General features: G+C 43.9%; 1 protein-coding gene and 1 long non-coding RNA gene across 2 annotated transcripts in view; one reads left to right on the top strand and one right to left on the bottom strand.

Moving 5' to 3' along the window:
- LOC128350409 (cytochrome P450 2J5-like) overlaps window positions 1-20,346 on the bottom strand; it is a 35,841-nt gene continuing 15,495 nt past the window's right edge. The window contains exons 5-9 of the mRNA XM_053308678.1: window positions 13,099-13,275; window positions 9,074-9,218; window positions 4,268-4,455; window positions 2,267-2,408; window positions 1-617 (exon numbers count right to left, since the gene is read on the bottom strand). Coding sequence (XP_053164653.1) covers window positions 427-617; window positions 2,267-2,408; window positions 4,268-4,455; window positions 9,074-9,218; window positions 13,099-13,275 — 843 coding nt within the window. The 3' untranslated portion in view covers window positions 1-426. The remainder of the gene's footprint in view (window positions 618-2,266; window positions 2,409-4,267; window positions 4,456-9,073; window positions 9,219-13,098; window positions 13,276-20,346) is intronic.
- Window positions 397-2,622, top strand: LOC128350410 (uncharacterized). Its single transcript, XR_008319313.1, has 3 exons — window positions 397-646; window positions 1,374-1,507; window positions 2,348-2,622. It is a non-coding gene; the product is annotated as an uncharacterized LOC128350410 (long non-coding RNA).

Here is a 20,346-nt window from a genome sequence, read left to right on the forward strand (position 1 = left end):
GGGTTTTTAACTAGTTTTATTTCTTCCAAACAATTCAAAGACTTACATGTTTGGAGATACAGCTTCAGGACAGGCTGATGGATGAAGTTCAAAATGTCTGGAGATGCATTCCTTCAGAGACTGTGAATTTGCCAGGTGACAAGATTGCATTAGATTGTATGTATTGAGCAAATAGGCTCCTTTTTTGTCTTTCAGATGCACTGAGTTGTATATATTGCAGTATTTCAGTATTAGGCACTGGTGGTATAAATGGCAAACTAGGAAGAATCCTGTTTGTCAGGTGATCATGTTTGATTTGGCATCACATCAGAGACCCTCTTCAAATTCTGACAAAGTGAATCTGAGCAAATCAGAGAAGATCATTGGATCATGTGGAATGGAATGTGGAAGAAACGGATAGAAATAAATAAGCCACTCCAATTATTTTTATGATGCTCTGAAGCGGGGAATAGCACATAACTGATAAGAATGGGGATAAGTTGTCAACCCTATTGCAGGCTCTTCCTTGAATTCTTTCTCTCTCTCTGGCAGCTGGAAAGTGAACGCCCTCAGGAGGCTGGTGAAGAAGATGAAGAGCTCAATCTGTGTCACCTGCTCTTCCAGACACTCATGATCCCCTGCAGAAGAAAAAAGGGAAAGGGAGAAGGTGAGTAATAAGCTGTTTTTCCTGTGGACACATATCACAGTCAGCAACTAATTTTCTGACTCAGAAAAAGGTTGGGCTGCTGGGCTAAGGTTCCTGCCTCCCAAAATGGCACCCACAGAAATTCCCACTGCTACAACCACTCTACCCTTAATACCTCCCTTTTAACACTCTAGGCTGATGCCATTCAGGTCTTAGCTTTGGCTCAGGGGCCACCAGTATCTGACCCCTAATATCTGCAGTTTCAAGAAGTACTCATCCACAGTTAGATGTTCTGAGAGCTGAGATCTGCATAATTCTTCTAAATAAAGAACAGACCACGCTGTGTTTTCCCTATCAGGCTTTTATCTCTAGTTTAATGTATTTTTTAACATGTTTGCCTGAACTTTCCATGTATAAAAATGCATGATGCAACTTCCAGTAGAACTTTAAACAATATACACAATAAATAACTTTAAAACAAACAAACTAAAAGAATGGCGGCACAAATTAAAGATCAGCAGAACATATTCGGAAAATATAAGCCATGCTCCCAATGCTTAGGAAAAGCTTCGGGAAAGAGGACAGTCTTGGCCTTAATGAGAATAGTGCTGGTGTCCAGAAAACCTGCTAGGGAGGGCGTAACAAAATATAGGTTAAAGAACATGGAGAATAAAAATGCACCACCACAGAAAAAAAGCTAGAGATGAGAAACCTCATGCTAACAGTGAATTTAATATTGTTCCTTCAGGGGCACCCTGCCAGCAATGTTCTGCAGAGGAAATACTCCTCCCTCCAGATTTTCTGACTGTCCTTCCCAGTGCATAATGGAGGTAAAGGTAAAGTGTGCCGTCGAGTTGGTGTCGACTCCTGGCGACCACAGAGGTAAACAAGAGGGGTTTACCATTGCCATCTCTCATGCATCTTCCTAAATCGCTGCTGCCCAATATAGGTGTTTCCTGTAGTCTGGGAAACATACTCAAGATTCAAAGTCAGCTCCAAATGCAGAAAGTTTAAACTCTCCACTTTTGGAGCTGACTCAGCATGAGTCAGCATGGCACACTGGCCAGTGTCTCGCAGCACAAGATTTGGAAAACACTGGTCTAGTACAGACAGGGGAAGTTTGGGGCTGGGCTACGCTTTACGCTTGTTTTGCTCCCAATGCTGAGAGGCTTGCTGAAATGTGTTATTCCAGTTTGAAAGGGGAGGGATCTTAGCTTTCCATGCTGAATGTCCCAGGTGTCATCCCTGGCATCTCCACTTACTAGGATCTTAAGTGATGTGGTAAGTAATGGCTTCTACCTGAGACCTTGTGAACCTGTTGGCAGTCAGAGTGGACAGTATGAAACCACTGGTTGGACTTGGTATAAGAGCTGTGTGGTCTCTTATAGGGAAAATAAACAATCTTCTCAGTCTCTCAAAGCTGAAAATGGAAGCCACCTTAATTTGCCATTTGATTGTTTCAGCAGCAAAGTAGCATACAATATTGGAGGATGATATGAGAGTTAGGCAATTTGGTGACTACTGTCAAATGGTCATTCTCTCCAAAGCCCACACTAAATGGAGCAAAGATTCCTTTATTCTTTGAAAATGAAAATCTTACACGAGCTAGGGAACATAACTGTAAGTCATTTATGCAATTACCTGCACTGAACAGCAGCAATTCCTCCATAGCTACAAAATGTCCATCCTTGTTCAAAAAATGATTTGGGTTGAATTTTTCAGGTGTTTCCCATCGCTTGGGGTCAAGAAGAAAAGAGTGCAGATCTGGGTTAAGAAAGGTTCCCTGCAAGGAAGAAAGAATTGACTCAGAAATAGAGCAGCACATTTCACTTTAGTCCTGGGACAGTGAGGGACACATAAAGCATATACATGCTTTACCTTCTGCAGCTGAAGATTCATATGTTTGCTCTTTAATAAATGCTTAATTTGTGCTTTTGAACCCTTGTATAGCCTGATAATTCTGTCCCTTTTAATTTTGTGCAAACTGCATTAAACTATAAAAATAAAAAGCTTCTTGGTTTTTATTCTTTTTCGAGTAGGCCTTTAAGGTGTAAATCTGGTTTTAATTGAGGCTTGTTGTTAACTGAATTCTATTCATTTTATATTGTTTTATGAGTATTTTGTTTTTGTGATCTGCCCTGAGGAGAATTGCACCAGAGCAGAAGGAAGGAAGATTGAGAAGAGTTTTGAAGAAGCTGAATATGACCAACATGTACACGCCTATAGACACTGGTATGATCTACTAAGTTGAGGTAAGCAGTGAAGTGGCCAAATTTGCAGATGACACTAAACTATTTAAGGTAGTGAAATCTGAAAGAGACTGTAGGGGCTCCAAAAGGATCTCGCCAAACTGGGTGAGTGGGTGACAAAATAGCAAATGTGGTTCAATGTAAGCAAGTGTAAAGTGATGCATATTGGGGCAAAGAAACCCAAGTTCACATATATGCTGATGGGTCTGAGCTGTTGGAGACTGACCAGGAGAGGGATCTTGGGGCCATGGTGGACAGCTTCCTGAAAGTGTCGACTCACTGTGCTGCAGCTGTGAAAAAAGAAGACTCCATGCTAGGGATCATTAGGAAGGGGAATGAAAATACACCGCTAATATTATAATGCCCTTATACAAATCTATGGTGTGGCCACATTTGGAGTACTGTGCACAGTTCCGGTCACCATATCTTAAGAAGAACATTGTAGAACTGGAAAAAGTACAGAAGAGGGCAAGCAAGATGATTAGGGGCCTGAAGCACCTTCCTTATGAGGCGAGGCTACAGCATCTTTTACAGAGCTTTTTCGTTTGGAAAAGAGGTGACTGTACAGGGAGACATGATAGAGGTGTATAAAATTATGCATGGAGTAGAGAGAGTGACATTTTTCTCCCTCTCTCACTACAGCAGAACCAGGGGTCATCCCATGAAACTGAAGGCCAGGAAATTTAGGACCAACAAAAGAAAGTACTTTTGCACACTCTGCATAATTAATCTATAGAATTCTCTGCCACAGGATGTGGGGGTGCCCACTAGCTTGGATGTCTTCAAAGGGGATTGGACAGCTTCATGGAGGAGGGGTCTGTCAATGGCTATATCTGTTGGCTATAGGCCACTTCCATCCTAAAATAAAAGATGCCTCCAAATACCAGTTGCAGAAGAGCAACTGCAGGAGAGAGGGCATGCCCTCAGCTCTTGCCAGTGGGCTTCTCAGAGGCATCTGGTGGGCCACTGTGGGAAATAGGAAGCTGTTCCTTGGGCCTGATCCAGCAGGGCTGTCCTTATGTTCTTACTGTAACTCCTCCTCAACAAGAATATGTTAAAAACACATCACTGACTCTTTCATATTACATCCTCATTTTTTCCTGTTCAGTGAGCCTATGATCATTGATGAAAGCAGGGGAGAAAAGCCCAGTGTTACGAGTTCCTTAGTGTTACGAGTTCCTCATTACTGAAGCACTGATGAGGAGATGAGGGGAGTTGTAGTTCAACAACAGCCTACCCCTGCCCTGGGCCCTGTGCAATATGATACCTCTTGAGGGGAAGTGGGGAAGGGCTTTTTGTTGTGCTCCGCACAGGAAGCCACTTTACATTTCTTACAGTGGCACCCTTTGGTGCTCCTTGCTCTTAGGAGTGCAGCCATATTCATCTTCTATACCTTGGGAATGAGAAAACCAAAGACGTTGACATCCTTTGCACAACAACTGATGATCTTGAATAAGAAGGCATATTTGGCACGCTGGATCTCATGAATCACAGCACTGGTGTAGGAGAGTTTCTTCCAGTCTTGATAATGGATTGAGTGAGTGGAGCCCAAAACATCTTCCATCTCGTTCTGGACTTTGCCTGAGGGAAATTGTGGAAATGGGAACTTATTTTGGACACAGCATTTATCACAGGAAAGCTGAGCAATCACCTGGAGACATTTATTGCATACAGTGCCATTAAAGAAACCTAACAGTTGAGATTTAAGGGCAGGGTGAAGAAAACTGACGATTTAAGGGAGACTCCGTGGTCCCAAGTAAAGTTTTAAAATATGGTTATATTTACGGACATAATTTCCGTGCAGATGTTCATGCATTTTATTGTGGGTGCTCTACAAAGGATCCTCTGGTGTGCAGAATTAAGAATGAAGTGGCCTTATCCTGTTTGAGCCAGGGTATGATATATTTGTGCACACACACACACACAAACACACACATTTGTGTGTGCACATACACACACACCCCAAATGCTGTATTTCTGATTCACCTCCCCCCACACCATTTCATTTAACTCAGCAGACGGGAGTTCTGGTCACCACATCTCAAAAAGGATATTATAGAACTGGAAAAAGGTGCAGAAGAGGGCAATCAAGATGACTGGGAGTTTGGAGCACCTTCCTTATGAGGCAAGGCTACAGCATCTGGGGGGTTTTAGTTTAGAAAAAAGGTGACAAATGGGAAAGATGATAGAAGTCTATAAAATTATGCATGGTGAGGAGAGAGTGGATATTATTATTATTTATTTATTTACACAGTCAGACAGGTGTTATTGACTGGTTTGTTTTATCCAGACATCGAGTCGTTCCCAAGCACCTGGGATGGCTGAATTTTATTGTCAATGTTGTTGCTGTTGTTATAGATATAGTCGCAGAATATAGGCTGTTCCCAGTAAAGTTGCTTTTTTTAATTGGCTGATGGTAATTTCTGTGGCCCCTGTGGTGCTGAGGTGCTCTCCAAGGTCTTTTGGAACTGCACCCAGGGCGCCAATTACCACTGGGATTATTTTGGTCTTTTTCTGCCACAGCCTTTCAATTTCAATTTGTAGATCTTTGTAATTGAAAGGCTGTGGCAGAAAAAGATCAAAATAATCCCAGTGGTAATTATTATTATTATTTATTTACACAGTCAGACAGGTGTTATTGACTGGTTTGTTTTATCCAGACATCGAGTCCTTCCCAAGGACCTGGGATGGCTGGATTTTATTGTCAATTGTTATAGATATCGTTGCAGAATATAGGCTGTTCCCAGTAAAGCTGCTTTTTGTAATTGGCTGATGGCGATTTCTGTGGCCCCTATGGTGTTGAGGTACTCTTCAAGGTCTTTTGGGACTGCACCCAGGGCACCAATTACCACTGGAATTATTTTGGTCTTTTTCTGCCACAGCCTTTCAATTTCAATTTGTAGATCTTTGCATTTTGTTATTTTTGTATTATTATTATTATTATTATTAGTAGTAGTAGTAGTAGTAGTAGTATCCCACCCTTCAGTGCACTACTGCTCAGAGCAGCTTACAACATTAATAAAATAGATACAATATAGGATAGAAAATGAATAAGGTTAAAAAAAATTAAAATGAGGCTAAAACCACAATTAAAACAGGTTTTAATAATTGAAATTAGAAGTTATTGTCAGGATGCCATGTTACTTAGTTGCTTGGGTGGCCCTATGGAGTCTGGAGAAGGGTGTGGCATCCCTCCTCTTTCGTTCCCTTCAGGGGGCAGTAGGGATGAGAAGGGCCCAGGCTGGTCGGATCCCAGTAGGGTTGAGAGGGCAAGGCAAGGAGAGATGCAGGAAACAGCTCTAGGGAGACAGCTAGGTTGGACAGGGCAGGAAACAGGAAGCAAGGTCAGGAAGGTGACAGGGAAGTAGGTTTGAAGCCCTGTCAGCTCTGCAGTGGGGTATTTAAAGACAAGGAAGCTGATGATGAGGAGCTGCTTCTGAGTATGGGAGCCAGGAGTTCTCCAGGAGAGGGAACTGGCTAACCAGGAGGAGGAGGACGAGGACGAGGACTCTGGTGACAAGCTAACCTCCTCCCTTGGCTGTTCCTGAGGCTGACCTTTGGGGGTTGCTCCAGTCATCCTGGAGTTCAAGATGGGCTAGGAGCCCACCTTATCCCCTGGGCGTCTGACAGTTGTCAATGAAAAAGAAACCTCCCAGATTTTTTTAAAAAGTGGGTAATATATTATAATAGCCTCTCTAAAAAGATGAGTCTTCAGTTGTTTCTTAAAAACACTGAGTGGGGGAGCATGGCATTTCAGATTTGAGGGGCCACAGCTGAGAAGGCTAGTGCTACAATATACCATATAAATCTATATTTACTAAAGGACTGAACATACATACTTAAAGGATTGAATATACAATGATTATAATTATATAGGATAAGCATGGCAGAATATGTACATGCAATTTTGCAAGTAGAACTTGGTAGCTACTTATAGCTTTTCCAAAGTTATGTGGAAAACAAAATGCATGCAGTGGCAGGGAGGCATGTATAGGGACAAGCAGCTGAAGGCTTTGGATGGAGGTAGCTGCCTGATGAAGATAAGTGAGATTAGGAACAAGGTCGGTGTGGAAAACGTGCTATTTCAAGTCCTGGGAATGTTGCTGATCTACTATTGCCATGTTGACAAGAAGGGGACATTCAACCTTGTGGGTGAGGCCTAAGGAACCAATTGGAGGCCTCCGTGAATACATGGTCAGATCATGATGCAAGGACTCCATGACCTGGCCAAACTCCAAAGGGCATAGGACGAGGCCCAGGATGAAGGTAGAAAAGACCAGCAACAAGGATGAATACTGAGGAGTCTCCATCTGCAACATTGGGACCCTCTGTGTGCAATCTCACTCCTCCGTCCCATCACACTGTCTCTGGTCTCACTGCCCAATTGTAGTGTGTTTGTGAGTATGAATGTGTAATCTGTGCCACAACTAAGCTTATATACCTTGAAGCAATCAATAGAAGTTACATAAATGGTGTTTAACTGCAGTTCAGTTGTGAGGGCCTCATTCTCCTAACTTCCCTTGTTGGGATATTGGGTTGCCCTTATGGGGGTAACAACCCCAAAAAATTTTTCTCCATCAATCACAACATTAGAACCAGAGGTCACGCCATGAAACCAATGGCCAGGAAATTTAGGATTGGCAAAAGGAAGTATTTTTCCACATAGACATAATTAATCTATGGAATTCCCTGCCCTGAGATGTGGTAAGGGCTCACATCCCAGCCATTAAAGGGCTTTAAGCAGAGTTTAGACAAATTCATGGAAAACAGGTTTGTCAATGGCGACTTGTCTTGATAGTAGCCTAATGGCGCAGTGGAGAAATGCTTGACTAACAAGCAGAAGGTTGCCGGTTCAAATCCCCACTGGTACTATATCAGGCAGCAGCGATATAGGAAGATGCTGAAAGGCATCTTCTCATACTGTGCGGGAGGAGGCAATGGTAAACCCCTCCTGTATTCTACCAAAAGAAAATCACAGGGCTCTGTGGGCGCCAGGAATCGAAATTGACTTGACAACACTCTTTACTTACTTTACTAGTCTTGATGGCTATGGGCTACCTACAGGCTCAGAGGCATGATGCCTCCCAATACCAGTTGCAGGGGAGCAAAAGCAGGAGAGTGGAAATACCCTCACCTCTTGTTCATGGCTGTGGGCTTCTCAGAAGAACCAAAAAGGATGCTGGACTAGATAGGCCTTGGACCTGATCCAGCAGGGCTGATCTTATGTTCTTCCACATCTCTTGGGAGGCAACCCTTGTCTTGTCCCTTTGCAGGGCATGAACCATTCTTCTTTCCCTCCCTCATCACTTTGATACTTCAGACTATTGCCCATGCATAGAATCCTAAAATTCTACTTATGGGCTCAGAGAAAAGTAAAACATCAGCTGTCATAACGACAGGACGCGCGCAACAGGGGTTTGCATTGGTGAGCCGCGTCTTTTTGTTTGAATGGAGAGAAGAGCTGACAAGTGACCCTTCTGTTCACTTGTCAGCTATTCTTTCTTTTCAAACAAGAACAATTCAAGGGCAGATTGGATGCAGGAGTCCTGTCACACCCATGTTATTCTGGACAGGTACACCTTGTTATGACAAAGAACCAGTTTTGCACCTCTTTATTCCAGCCTTCAATTTTTGACTGCTGACTTTGTGCTTAGGAAGAGTCCAGAGTTGCACATTCACTAGCTGACATACAGCACAAGGACACGTCAACCCAGTAGCGTTGCATGTATGTAAATTGTGCAAATGATGTTACACACTAGTAAGCTCATGGGCTTACTCTTGTGTCACATCATTTGCTCTTCCTTGTCCACTCCATTGTCAGCCATTATCCTTAAGTCATCTGCCAATGCAATAGTTTTTCTCAAAAACAAGACTGAAGAGGAGTGGGGAAACAGAAGAACTTCTAGTGCGGGGCCCAAAGTTGGGAAGGAGCCCAGTTGCATCTGCTCCCTTCCAAGAAATTCTCTTCCTGTTTCCCTTCCATACATGCTCTGCATTCTAAGTGCTGCTACCTGCAAGAGAAGTGAGTGCTGGGGAGGCGATCCAGATAGAGGGTCCCCAGGACCCTCTTCTCCTCTTTTGCATTTCCTCTTCTGGAAGAGTGCAGATGGCAGGGAAGGCTGCAGCAGTGCCTAGAGTTAAGTTCTCCCCTACAGGAATCAAGAGGGGCTCTTGCTCCCGTTTCACAAGTCTCTCTCACCTTGGATATCGGGATAGGTTGCCATGAGGAGCAGTCCCCACTGAAGAGTGGTGGCGGTTGATTCCGTCCCTGAGATAAAGAGGTCAAGAACACACTGAGCCAAGTTTTGGTCATTGTACATAGTGTTGGGGTCACCCTTGCTTTTCTGTTGACAAGAGGAAACATGAAATATCATTTAGAATACATTAGAGGCTGTCCTTCAACACTTCTTGTACCTCCCCGTCCCTGCACCATCCCAGCATGAAATCATTTGTTTCACCGATGAGCCTGCAAACATCTCTTTGCACAGTAATGGGCAGACTCTGTAATCCCACTCTGGCATTGAAACAGGAATAATCAGTATCTCTCTGACATGCCCCCTGCATCATAAACATTCATAGGAAAACACCATAAGAAAAAGGCAGAAGCTCTTTCTGAACTCCCTTCTTCCCACTCATGTGAGATTATGGGGCTATAGCCACCCTGCAAATCCCATGTGGGTCACTGAGGCTCTTCTGCTAGGGGTGCATTCACTCCCACATCCTTAGTTGAAGAAAGAGATAGAGGTTCCACTTGCCTGGAGATCTTATTCCTTTCTGAAACTTTGCATCCTTTGCAGGTGGGCATCTTATAGGCCTACCTAGACATATATCTGTGGTCAAGTGATGGCTGCTAACCTGAATGAGGTGCTAGTATGAAATCCAGGTAGCCTACATGAAACTTCCCCCAGGCTGAGCTAGAGGGAAGAATAATAGAATCCTAGAATTTAAGAGTTAGAAGAAACCTTGAAGGTCTTTTAGGCTCTAGCTCAGTGTTAGAGCATCTGCTTTGCATGATGAAGGACCCAGGTTCAATCTCTGGCATCTCCAGGTAGGGCTGGGAGAGACTCCTGCCTGAAACCTTGGAGAGCTGCTGCCAGTCAGTGTAGACCAGGGATTCTCAACGTTGGGTCCCCAGATGTTATTGGACTTCAATTCCCATAATCCCCAGTCCCAGTGGTCTTTGGTTGGGGATTATGGGATTGAAGTCCAATATCATCTGAGGACCCAACACTGAGAATCCCTGGTGTAGACAATACTGAGCTAGAGGAACCAATTGTCTGACTCAGTATATGGCAGCTTCCTATGATCCTATGAACATGCTCAGTGCAGGAAATGGCTGCAGCATCCCTGACAGATGGCCATCCAGTCTCTGTAAACACCTCTAGTGAAGGAGAGCTGACCACTGTGCAAGACAATCTGTCACACTACCCAGCAGCTCTTACAGTTAGGACATTCCTCCCAAAGTCTAGCCTGAATCTGCTTCTGTGTAATTTTAACCCATTAGTTTTAGTCCTGCCCACAGAAGCAATAGACAAGGTCTGTTCCTCCTTCTGTGTTATAGCCCTTCAGATATTCCTAACATATCTGCCCATTTAGTCTTCTCTTCTCCAGGTTAAGCATACCCAGCTCCTCACAGGACTAGGTTTCCAGACTCCTAACCATCTTTGTTGCCCTCTTTTGATCCCATCCCAGTTTATCAATGCCCTTCTTATAAATACTGGAAATGGGTTGAACGGCTGGACATAATGCTTTATCTGGACAGATGTTTCTCTCTAAATTCATGGAGGACATGACTATCAATGGTTATTAGTCTGGTGGCTATAGCCCACCTCCAATCTCAGAGGCAAGATGACTCTAAATACCAGTTGCAGGGGAGCAGAAGCAAGAGAGAAGGCATACTCTCACCTCTTGCCTGTGTGGCTTCTCAGGGGCATCTGATGGGCTACTGTGTGAAACAGGATGCTGGACTGGATGGGCCTTGGGCCTAATCCAGCATGCCTGTTCTTATGTTCTTAAAATGGGGCATCCAGAACTATATCCCAAGTGAGGTCTGACCAATGCAGAATAGAGTGGAACTATTCCTTCTTGTGATCTGGGCACTATGCCTCTGTTAATGCAGTCCAGTGTCGCATTAGCTTTTTATGTACTGGTCAAAGACCGCAATAAAGTTTATCTATCTATATCTATCATTAGCTTTTAAAGTTAATGTATCACACTGGTGGCTCATGCTCTACTTGTAATCTACTAAGACACCTAGATCCTTTTCATACGTACTGTTGCCAAGCCAGGATTTCCCTCACCTATACTTGTGCAATAAATCTGTTAGTCCAAACAAATCAATACTTGGGGCCATGACAGAGTCGATTCGATTCAAGGCAGCTACCCTCTCCAACATGCCAAGACATTTGTTCTTCACTTATTGCAGAAAGATATCCAGCCGAAATGAAAGAGCTTCTGCTCTTTCATGAAAGCACCTAAGAACTAAGGCTCTATTTCATAAACCTTTGCATCAGTTTGAGCACAGAGTACTTGCTTAGCAATCAGAGACAGCCAGCTTGTGGACGTCCGGGGTCATAGTCAGATGTAAATAGAATCACCTTCAGTTAAGGGCCCATCACTGCTCTCAGCACTCTGCAGTCTTAATGCAGAAAGGATATTTGCCTGCCCTTTAACAAGTACATCCAGCACTAATGATGAAAGCAGATGTGGGCCCTCTAAGCTCTCCGTGGTCTATATCAAGACTGCACAACTTCAGCCCTCCAGCTGGTTGTTGGCTACAACTCCTATCAACCCCAGCCAGAGTAGCCAATGATGCAGACACCTCTGACCAACACTCAGAGCAAGCAAATGAGCCAGGTGGAGCAGAGCCCCTCAGGATGGTGGACACCAACTGGCCTGCTACAGAAGCGTCTCCCCTATCTGGCAGGTCAGGATTGGGCCCCTGACTGAATCTCCCTGGATGGCATTCTCCTTCTCATCCCCACATAGACACAAAGGAGATTCTGTGTTGTCTAGAAAGGAGGGTGGATTGGGCCCACGAGCCAGTCTTTGCAACATCAGCAGCAGCGTCTCTTCTCTTCAGTAATTAATTCACTCAGCAGGGGGTTTCTCAAACTTGGCTCTCCAGATGTCATTGGACTACAACTCCCATCATTGGCCAAAGGCCACTGTGGCGGGGGATGATGGGATTTGTAGTCCAACAACATCTGGGGACCCAGGTTTGAGACATCCTGACTTAAAATATTTAACTTGAGGGCCTTTTCGCTTGTGGCCCCTCAGCTTTGGAACGCCCTCTCTGAAGGACTTCGTCATGCTGCCTCCCTCAGTGTCATGACCCAGGCCATGCAGAGTCCCACTGCGCAGGTGCAGTGGCCTCCAAAATGGCTGCTATACTGAGGAATATACCTGGAAAAGGCCAAAGACACCTGAATTGGGTGATTTTTTTAAAAAGGAAGGCTGGTGGGGGGGAGGGGGAACCTCCACAGACCCCACCCCCACCACCTTGGAGAAGCCCCCCCAGAGGGGGTAAGTTAAAAAAGAAAGAGTTTTTTTTAAAAAAAATGTTCGAAACTGCCCCCCCCCCAAACCAAACCAAACCAAACCGGGGCAGGGTTCGAAAGGGGCCAAAACCAAACTGGCCCAGTGTGGTTCTGGTCCGGTTCAAACTCGAAACAAAACAGGCCAGATGGTTTTGTGCACACCCCTACTGCACAACTGTCCTCTTGTGCAACACTGCTGGGGATGCCGTCCAGATAAGCAGCAATGCCAGCCAATCAGCAATGCCAGATTCATATTGTGAATCACATGGCCAATCACAGCACATCACTAGCATTATAAAAGGCTCAGCCAGGGTGCACAGCAGGAGGCAAAAGTCCTTTGTTCTCGTGTCCAAAGAACTGAGAGCATGCAGGCAGTCAATTTAGTAGAAGGAATTATGGTGACCAGGAAATTAGCTGCTGTATCAAACTCCCAGTCATGGTTGTGAAAAGATCGGTCTTGTGCCAGTTATTTCAACAAGCATGGTTATGCAAAGATTATAGTACACTTTAGTGGCTGACAATAATATGAAGGAAATGCTGTAGGCACAGGGGATGGCAGGGGAAGATGAATGGAAATATCATACAAGGTCTAGGAAATCCAGCAGGTGGCCCTACAGATGTTACTGTTACATCAGGGCATGTTAATGATTCCTTGGAAGAGCAAATACAAAACAGACACACTTACTGCCTTCATTTGAGAAAGATAGAAATCAATGAAATCCAGTGGCCCATGCTGTGTCCGATGCTTCTTATGCTTCTCTGTTTCCCTCTTTGCAAATGACAGCACCATCTCCCTGGAGGACAATGCCTTCTTGTGAGGTCCTGGGAGATATTTCATGAGCCGTGGGAACATTTCATAGAGCTACAAGAGAAACAAAAGTTAAATCTGGTCACTACCACAACAAGGTACAGTAACATAGTCCATGAGCCAACTCAGCCTCCTTTGGTTTCCCATGTTGGTCTTATGGTGTGAGTTATTCTCAAGGGCTAGTATAGTCAATCAACAGCTTTATTTCGGTCTTTGACCAGCATAAGGTAAAAGGGGACCTAAAAGCTGCGAAATTAAAAGCTGCGACATTAAAAGCAGTAGGCTCTGTGCCTAGAAACTGTGAGCTGTAAAGGATAGTGGCATAAAGCTGTAAAACTAGAATCTATAAATCTAGATCGAGAAAAAGCTATAAAATCTATAAAAGGTTACAAAGGCTACAAGAGTAAAACAGTGAGGCTGTTCTAATGACCAGCCTAACCCTGCCTGGGCTGCCCCAGACAGGGTTAGGCTGGTTGTGAGAAGCGGTGGGATCCTTGCGGATCCCTCCGCTCCCCGCCCGCCAACCCCCCTTAATCAACTCACCTTTTAGACGAGGTTAAGGGTGCTCTTGTCTCACACCCTTAACCCAGCTACCGGGTGTCGTATGATTCCTTGGGCTGTGTACAGCTCAAGGAGTCACAGAAATGGACACATGGAGTGCCCATCTGAGAGGGGAATCCCCAAAGCAATGAGCGTGCCACACGTTGCACGGAGGGATGTCTGCAGGCCAGAACAACGAATTCTGGTCCCAGATCCCCCAACCCTGCTCTGTGCTTCACAGAGCTTCATGGAGCAGGGCTGCCTGTGTGGGTGTGATGCCCTCGATCTCAGATAGCGAGGAGGAAGGGGAAGCTGACAGCCTTTCAGCCGAGGCAGGGGTGCCTGAGGGGCAGAGCCCAGCTGTCAGATCCCAAGAGATGGCTGAGGAAGGTCCGGCTGATGTTTCAGAGCAGGCACAGCAGTCAGAGCACACACAGCAGTCTGAGGCAGCAGAGACAGCAACGGACAGACTGGAAGATGAGCTATGCAGGCAACCCCCACTGACTCCACAGTAACGGCGTGTCACAAGGTGGAGAGCACAGATGGAAACTATCAGGAGGAGTAAACGCCTCTTGCAGAGGGCTGATAAGCCTTAAATCTTTGCCAGCTGAGAGTTATCAGCTTGGACTATAAAGTACATCAGCAGCTTTCTGTTAGTTGCTGGAAGACAACATTTGTCAACCCTCGTGTCGACAGCTTTCAGCCCAAGTCTGATATAAAGAACAATTCTGAGCCGTGTTTCATTTCTGCAGCCTACTTTGTATTGTGGACTATCTTCCTGGACTTCCCTTCTGGGTGGCCAGATTGCTGACAGTGGGCACCTAGGAGGTGCGCCATAGAGTATCTGTTTGGTCATCTGCGGGGAAGGTAATTGGAAAGTGGCCTTTACCCCACACACTCACCACCCACCCAGGGCAATTGTGTGGATCACCTCAATGTCAGATAATAATAATAACAACAACAACAACAACAACCCCCAGTGAGGCACTACCTTGGTGTGGTTGTGGGGCTTGCATGCTCTGAGGAAGGTGAGAGATTTGCCAGAGGTCCAACCATACTGGACAGGTCTCACCAGAGGAGCCAGACAAAGAGTGCCTCTCCCATCAACAATATGGTGAGACGTAACTTTAATAAATCTATACCGGATCGGTCGTCGCCCGGGTCAACAAGGACCGCGCCAGGTGCTATAGTCCCTGGACATCTGGTGGCAAGTGGGCAACAGGACTCAGGATCTTCAGTTGAGCAACCAGGGCTGAAGACAGCAAAGTTACTGGAAGAAACGTCGCTTAACCGAAAAAATATACGAAAAATGCCAACAAAGAAATAATGGTCTGCTATTACAAGTCTAGTCCAACTAGAAGAGGCTATTTAAAAAGAATGTACCAAATTTGGAAAGAGAAGCATCCAGATACAGAAATAACAGAACAAAGGCTAGCAGACAAGAGAAAATTCATAATAAGAAATAAAGTATTCACACAGGGGCGTAGCAAGGTTGGAGTGGGCCTAGAGACAAGATTTTAAAATCCCCCCCTCAAAGTCCAGGGCCTCCGCACACCCCAGGCCCCCAAGGATTTAAGTCTGATATTCCAAAATAAGTATGCTGCCTGCAAATACATTTCACTGAATACACACACACGTCACAATATATAGTGATATACATTGAGTACTATACATTTGTATTACTTTTAATGCCTAGAACACACTAGAAAGATGAATTATTAAAATGGGCCCCTCGCTGCAGATTAGCAAAGGAGACTTTCAACCATGCAGGGTGAACCTATGTTTGTTTTCTCAGAATTCTGAACAAATTCAGTCAAGTTTGATTGCAGGAGGTTTTTCACAGGAGGCTTTTAAAGCCCTTTAAGACACATCTCCTCTGGAATGGAGGTGCTGCATTCACATGTTGGCCAGATTTACCCTGAAGTCCCTGCAAGTTATTGGGGAGCAGTTCACACACAAGAAAAATAAAATAAAAGCACCACACATGCTTCACAGTTCTCACTCAGACCTTCTGGGCTGCAAAACAACTTGAACATAAGTGCATTTATAAATGAATGAATGAATGAATAAAATTAATAAAATACTGTTCCAGAAGTTTTTGCAATTTTCTGCCATGAAACAAGCCACTTATAGGACTTTTTAGATAGTTTTTTTTAAGTCAGCAAATTTTCCAAGCTGTTTCAAAATAAATATTCAGAGGCTTCTCGGTCCCTCCCCCCCCCACCCCATATCCAAGCCCTATGGCAAGCAGATCCCTATATATGGGGGGGGGGGCGGGAAAGGTAACCACAAAAAGGAGTTCACACTCTGCCTGGCAAATGCTGGTCTGGGTTGAGCAGGGCAGCAAGGAGTCTTCTGCTGCAGAGAACACTCTGGCTGCCTCCTCCTTCCTGGCTGACTTGGGCCCTACTCGAGTTCAGGCTTCACTGCGGCCTACACGGAGGCCTCCGTGGAAGCCCCGCCCACCTGCCGATCAACTGAGAAGAGGGAGAAAAGGAGCTCTTGGCAGCTTGGCTGCTGCTTCCATTGCGGGCCAGCAGAACAAGCAGGAGAGACGGCGAAGAGGGCAAGTGGCTGAGAGGCTATGGGGCTGGGCAGGGGGCAATGGGGAGTCACATGAGGTGCCTCTGGGGTGCCCCTCCAGCCAGTGGGGCCCCCAGACAACTGTCTTCCCTTGCCCTATCATTGTTACGCGCCTGTATTCACAGGAGTTGAACGGGAAGAACTGCAAAGAGCAACACAGACTCAAGATATGGAAGAAGAATTACCACCAACTGAAGCAGTTGCTCAGGCGCAGGTGGAGGAGGTGTTGGAAATAGAGGATACCACTGTTGCTGAACTGTTTCAAAATCAAAACCAGGCAACCTCCCCTTTGCCTTCACCTCAAAAACCAGAATGCCATTTAACAGAAAAGCAACAAGAACTAAAGCAAAAAATAACTGAGCACATGAACCAAACAACCACCAGGGTTCGACTTCCAGCTCTAAAAACAGTTGCCAAAAAACAACTTGCTCAGGCATTAAAAGATGTCAATGCTGCACTTGCAGAAATAACAACCAAGAATTTGCAAGAAACAAACCAACTAATGTACAGTGCAGCAACAATAACAACACAAGAGCTCGGATATAAGATCAGTGGACCTGTCAAAAAAGAAAGCAGTACATCACCTAAGTGGAAGATTAGATTAGAAAATAAAATCTCCAGGCTTAGATCAGATGCTAGTAAATTGAAAGATATGAAATACAAGAAGCTGAAGAATGAAAACACCAAACAGTATCTGATCCAAAAATACCACCTAGATTCAAGGAAAATTAGAGAAGTCCTGGAAATAATAAAGCAGCAAATAACAGCAGTGTCAAAGAAGATTAGCAGATATGAAGCCAGAACTACACAACGCAGGCAGAATCTCCAATTCCAGTCGAATCAGAGACGTTTCTACCAAAGCATAGAAGGAGAAACTGCAAGGAACCTAGAAACACCAAATAAAGAAGAAACAGTGCAATTCTGGGGGAAATTATGGGACAATCCATTAGATTATAATAAAAAAGCAGGCTGGATGAAAGAGGTCAAAAAATGTAACCAACAAATGCAAGATCTAATAATAACACCAGAATTAATAAGTGAAAGAGCAAAGAAAATTAAAAATTGGACTGCGCCAGGTGACAATGAACTGCATGGCTTATGGCTTAAACACCTAACAAGCCTTCATAAACAACTATCAAAACAGTTCAATCACATTTTGCAAGGAGGTGATATTGAACAATGGCTAACAACTGGGAAAACTCATCTCATCATGAAAGACCCAGCAAAAGTTGCAGTTCCAAGTAATTATAGACCGATAACCTGCCTGCCAACCATGTTCAAATTATTAACTGGAATAATAGCAGATGAAGTGATGCAACACTTATTAACTTACAAACAGCTTCTAGTTGAACAGAAAGGAAATTGCCCAAACACCAGAGGCACAAAAGACCAGCTGCTGTTTGACAAAATGATTTTAGAAAACTGCAAGAGAAGAAAAACTAATCTAAGTGTTGCATGGATTGACAACAAGAAAGCCTTCGATTCATTGCCTCACACATGGATACTAAAATGTTTAGAAATAACTGGTGTCAGCAAAAACATTCAGATATTTATTTAAAAAGCAATGAGCAGGTGGAGTACACGGTTAACAATCAATGGCAAGGCACTCGGACAGGTTAGCATTAGAAGAGGCATTTTCCAAGGGGACTCACTATCCCCTCTGTTTTTTGTAATCGCCATGACCCCACTTTCACAAATACTAAACAAAACAGGCCTGGATACCAAACATCTAAAACATCAAGTCAAATCAACCATCTGCTGTACATGGACGATCTGAAGTTGTATGGAAAGTCGCAGTCTGAAATCGAATCACTGCTAAACACTGTCCGTATATTCAGTAGCGATATAGCAATGGAGTTTGGACTAGACAAGAGTGCTGCATTAATAATGAACAGAGGGAAAACAACAAAAACAGAAGGAATAGAACTGCCCAATGGAAGCAAGATCAAGAACCTGGAAGAGAAAGAACATTACAGATACTTGGGCATTCTCCAGGCTGATAACATTGCACACACTGAAGTTAAAGGAAAAATTAGAAGTGAATACATCAGGAGAGTTAGAAAAATCTTAAAGTCCAAACTCAATGGCGGGAACACCATACAAGCCATAAACACCTGGGTTATACCTGTTATCAGATACACTGCAGGAATAATAGACTGGACCCAGGCACGGCTAGAGACGCTAGATCGTAAGACAAGGAAAATCATGACCATCAATCATGCTCTGCACCCCCGCAGTGATGTAGATAGGCTATACCTCCCTCGCAGCTCAGGTGGAAGAGGAATGCTGCAAGTCCATCAAACAGTAGAGGAGGAGAAAAGAGGCCTTGAAGAATATATAATGGACAGTGAAGAAGAAGCACTTCAAATGGTAAATAATGCGAAACTATTCAACACCAATGAAAGAAAGCAGGCCTACAAGAAAGAACAAGTCAAGAACCGAGCAGAAAAATGGAGAAATAAGCCCCTGCATGGTCAATATTTGCACAATATAAGTGGAAAATCAGACATCACCAAGACCTGGCAATGGCTTAAGAATGGCAACTTGAAGAAAGAAACAGAGGGTTTAATACTGGCTGCGCAAGAACAGGCACTAAGAACAAATGCAATAAGAGCAAAAGTCGAAAAATCAACCACAAACAGCAAGTGCCGCCTTTGTAAAGAAGCAGATGAAACCGTGGACCACCTCATCAGCTGTTGTAAAAAGATCGCACAGACTGACTACAAAGACATGACACAGTAGCAGGGATGATACACTGGAACATCTGCAAAAAATATAAGCTACCTGTAGCCAAGAATTGGTGGGACCATAAAATTGAAAACGTTGTAGAAAATGAAGATGAAAAAATATTATGGGACTTCTGACTACAAACAGACAAACATCTGCCACACAATACACCAGATATAACGGTAGTGGAGAAGAAAGAAAAACAAGTCAAAATAATCGACATAGCAATACCAGGGGATAGCAGAATAGAAGAAAAAGAAATGGAAAAAATCACCAAATACAATGATCTACAAATTGAAATTGAAAGGCTGTGGCAGAAAAAGACCAAAATAATCCCAGTGGTAATTGGCGCCCTGGGTACAGTTCCAAAAGACCTTGAAGAGCACCTCAACACCATAGGGGCCACAGAAATCACCACCAGCCAATTACAAAAAGTAGCTTTACTGGGAACAGCCTATATTCTGCAACGATATCTATAACAACAGCAACAATATTGACAATAAAATTCTGGCATCCCAGCTCCTTGGGAAGGTCTCGATGTCTGGATAAAACAAACCAGTCAATAACACCTGTCTGACTGTGTAAAATAATATAATAATAATAATAGAAATAACCATCTGCCAATTACAAAAAGCAGCTTTACCGGGAATAGCCTATATTCTGTGACGATATCTATAACAACAGAAACAACATTGACAATAAAATTCAGCCATCCTAGGTCCCTGGGAAGGACTCGATGTCTGGATAAAACAAACCAGTCAATAACACCTGTAAATAAATAATAATAAATAATAATACTGGCTGCTCAAGAACAGGCACTAAGAACAAATGCAATAAGAGCAAAAGTCGAAAAATCAACAACAAACAGCAAGTGCCACCTTTGTAAAGAAGCAGGTGAAACAGTGGACCACCTAATCAGCTGTTGTAAAAAGATCGCACAGACTAACTACAAACAAAGGCATGACAAGGTAGCAGGGATGATACACTGGGACATCTGCAAAAAATACAAGCTACCTTTAGCCAAAAATGGGTGAGACCATATAACTGAAAAAGTTGAAGAAAATGAAGATGCAAAAATATTATGGGACTTCCGACTACAAACAGACAAACATCTGCCACACAATACACCAGATATAAGTGTAGTGGAGAAGAAAGAAAAACAAGTTAAAATAATTGACATAGCAATACCAGGGGATAGCAGAATAGAAGAAAAAGAAATAGAAAAAATCACCAAATACAAAGATCTACAAACTGAAATTGAAAGGCTGTGGCAGA

Source organism: Hemicordylus capensis, chromosome 3 (assembly GCF_027244095.1).
Source record: "Hemicordylus capensis ecotype Gifberg chromosome 3, rHemCap1.1.pri, whole genome shotgun sequence".
NCBI lineage: Eukaryota > Metazoa > Chordata > Lepidosauria > Squamata > Cordylidae > Hemicordylus > Hemicordylus capensis.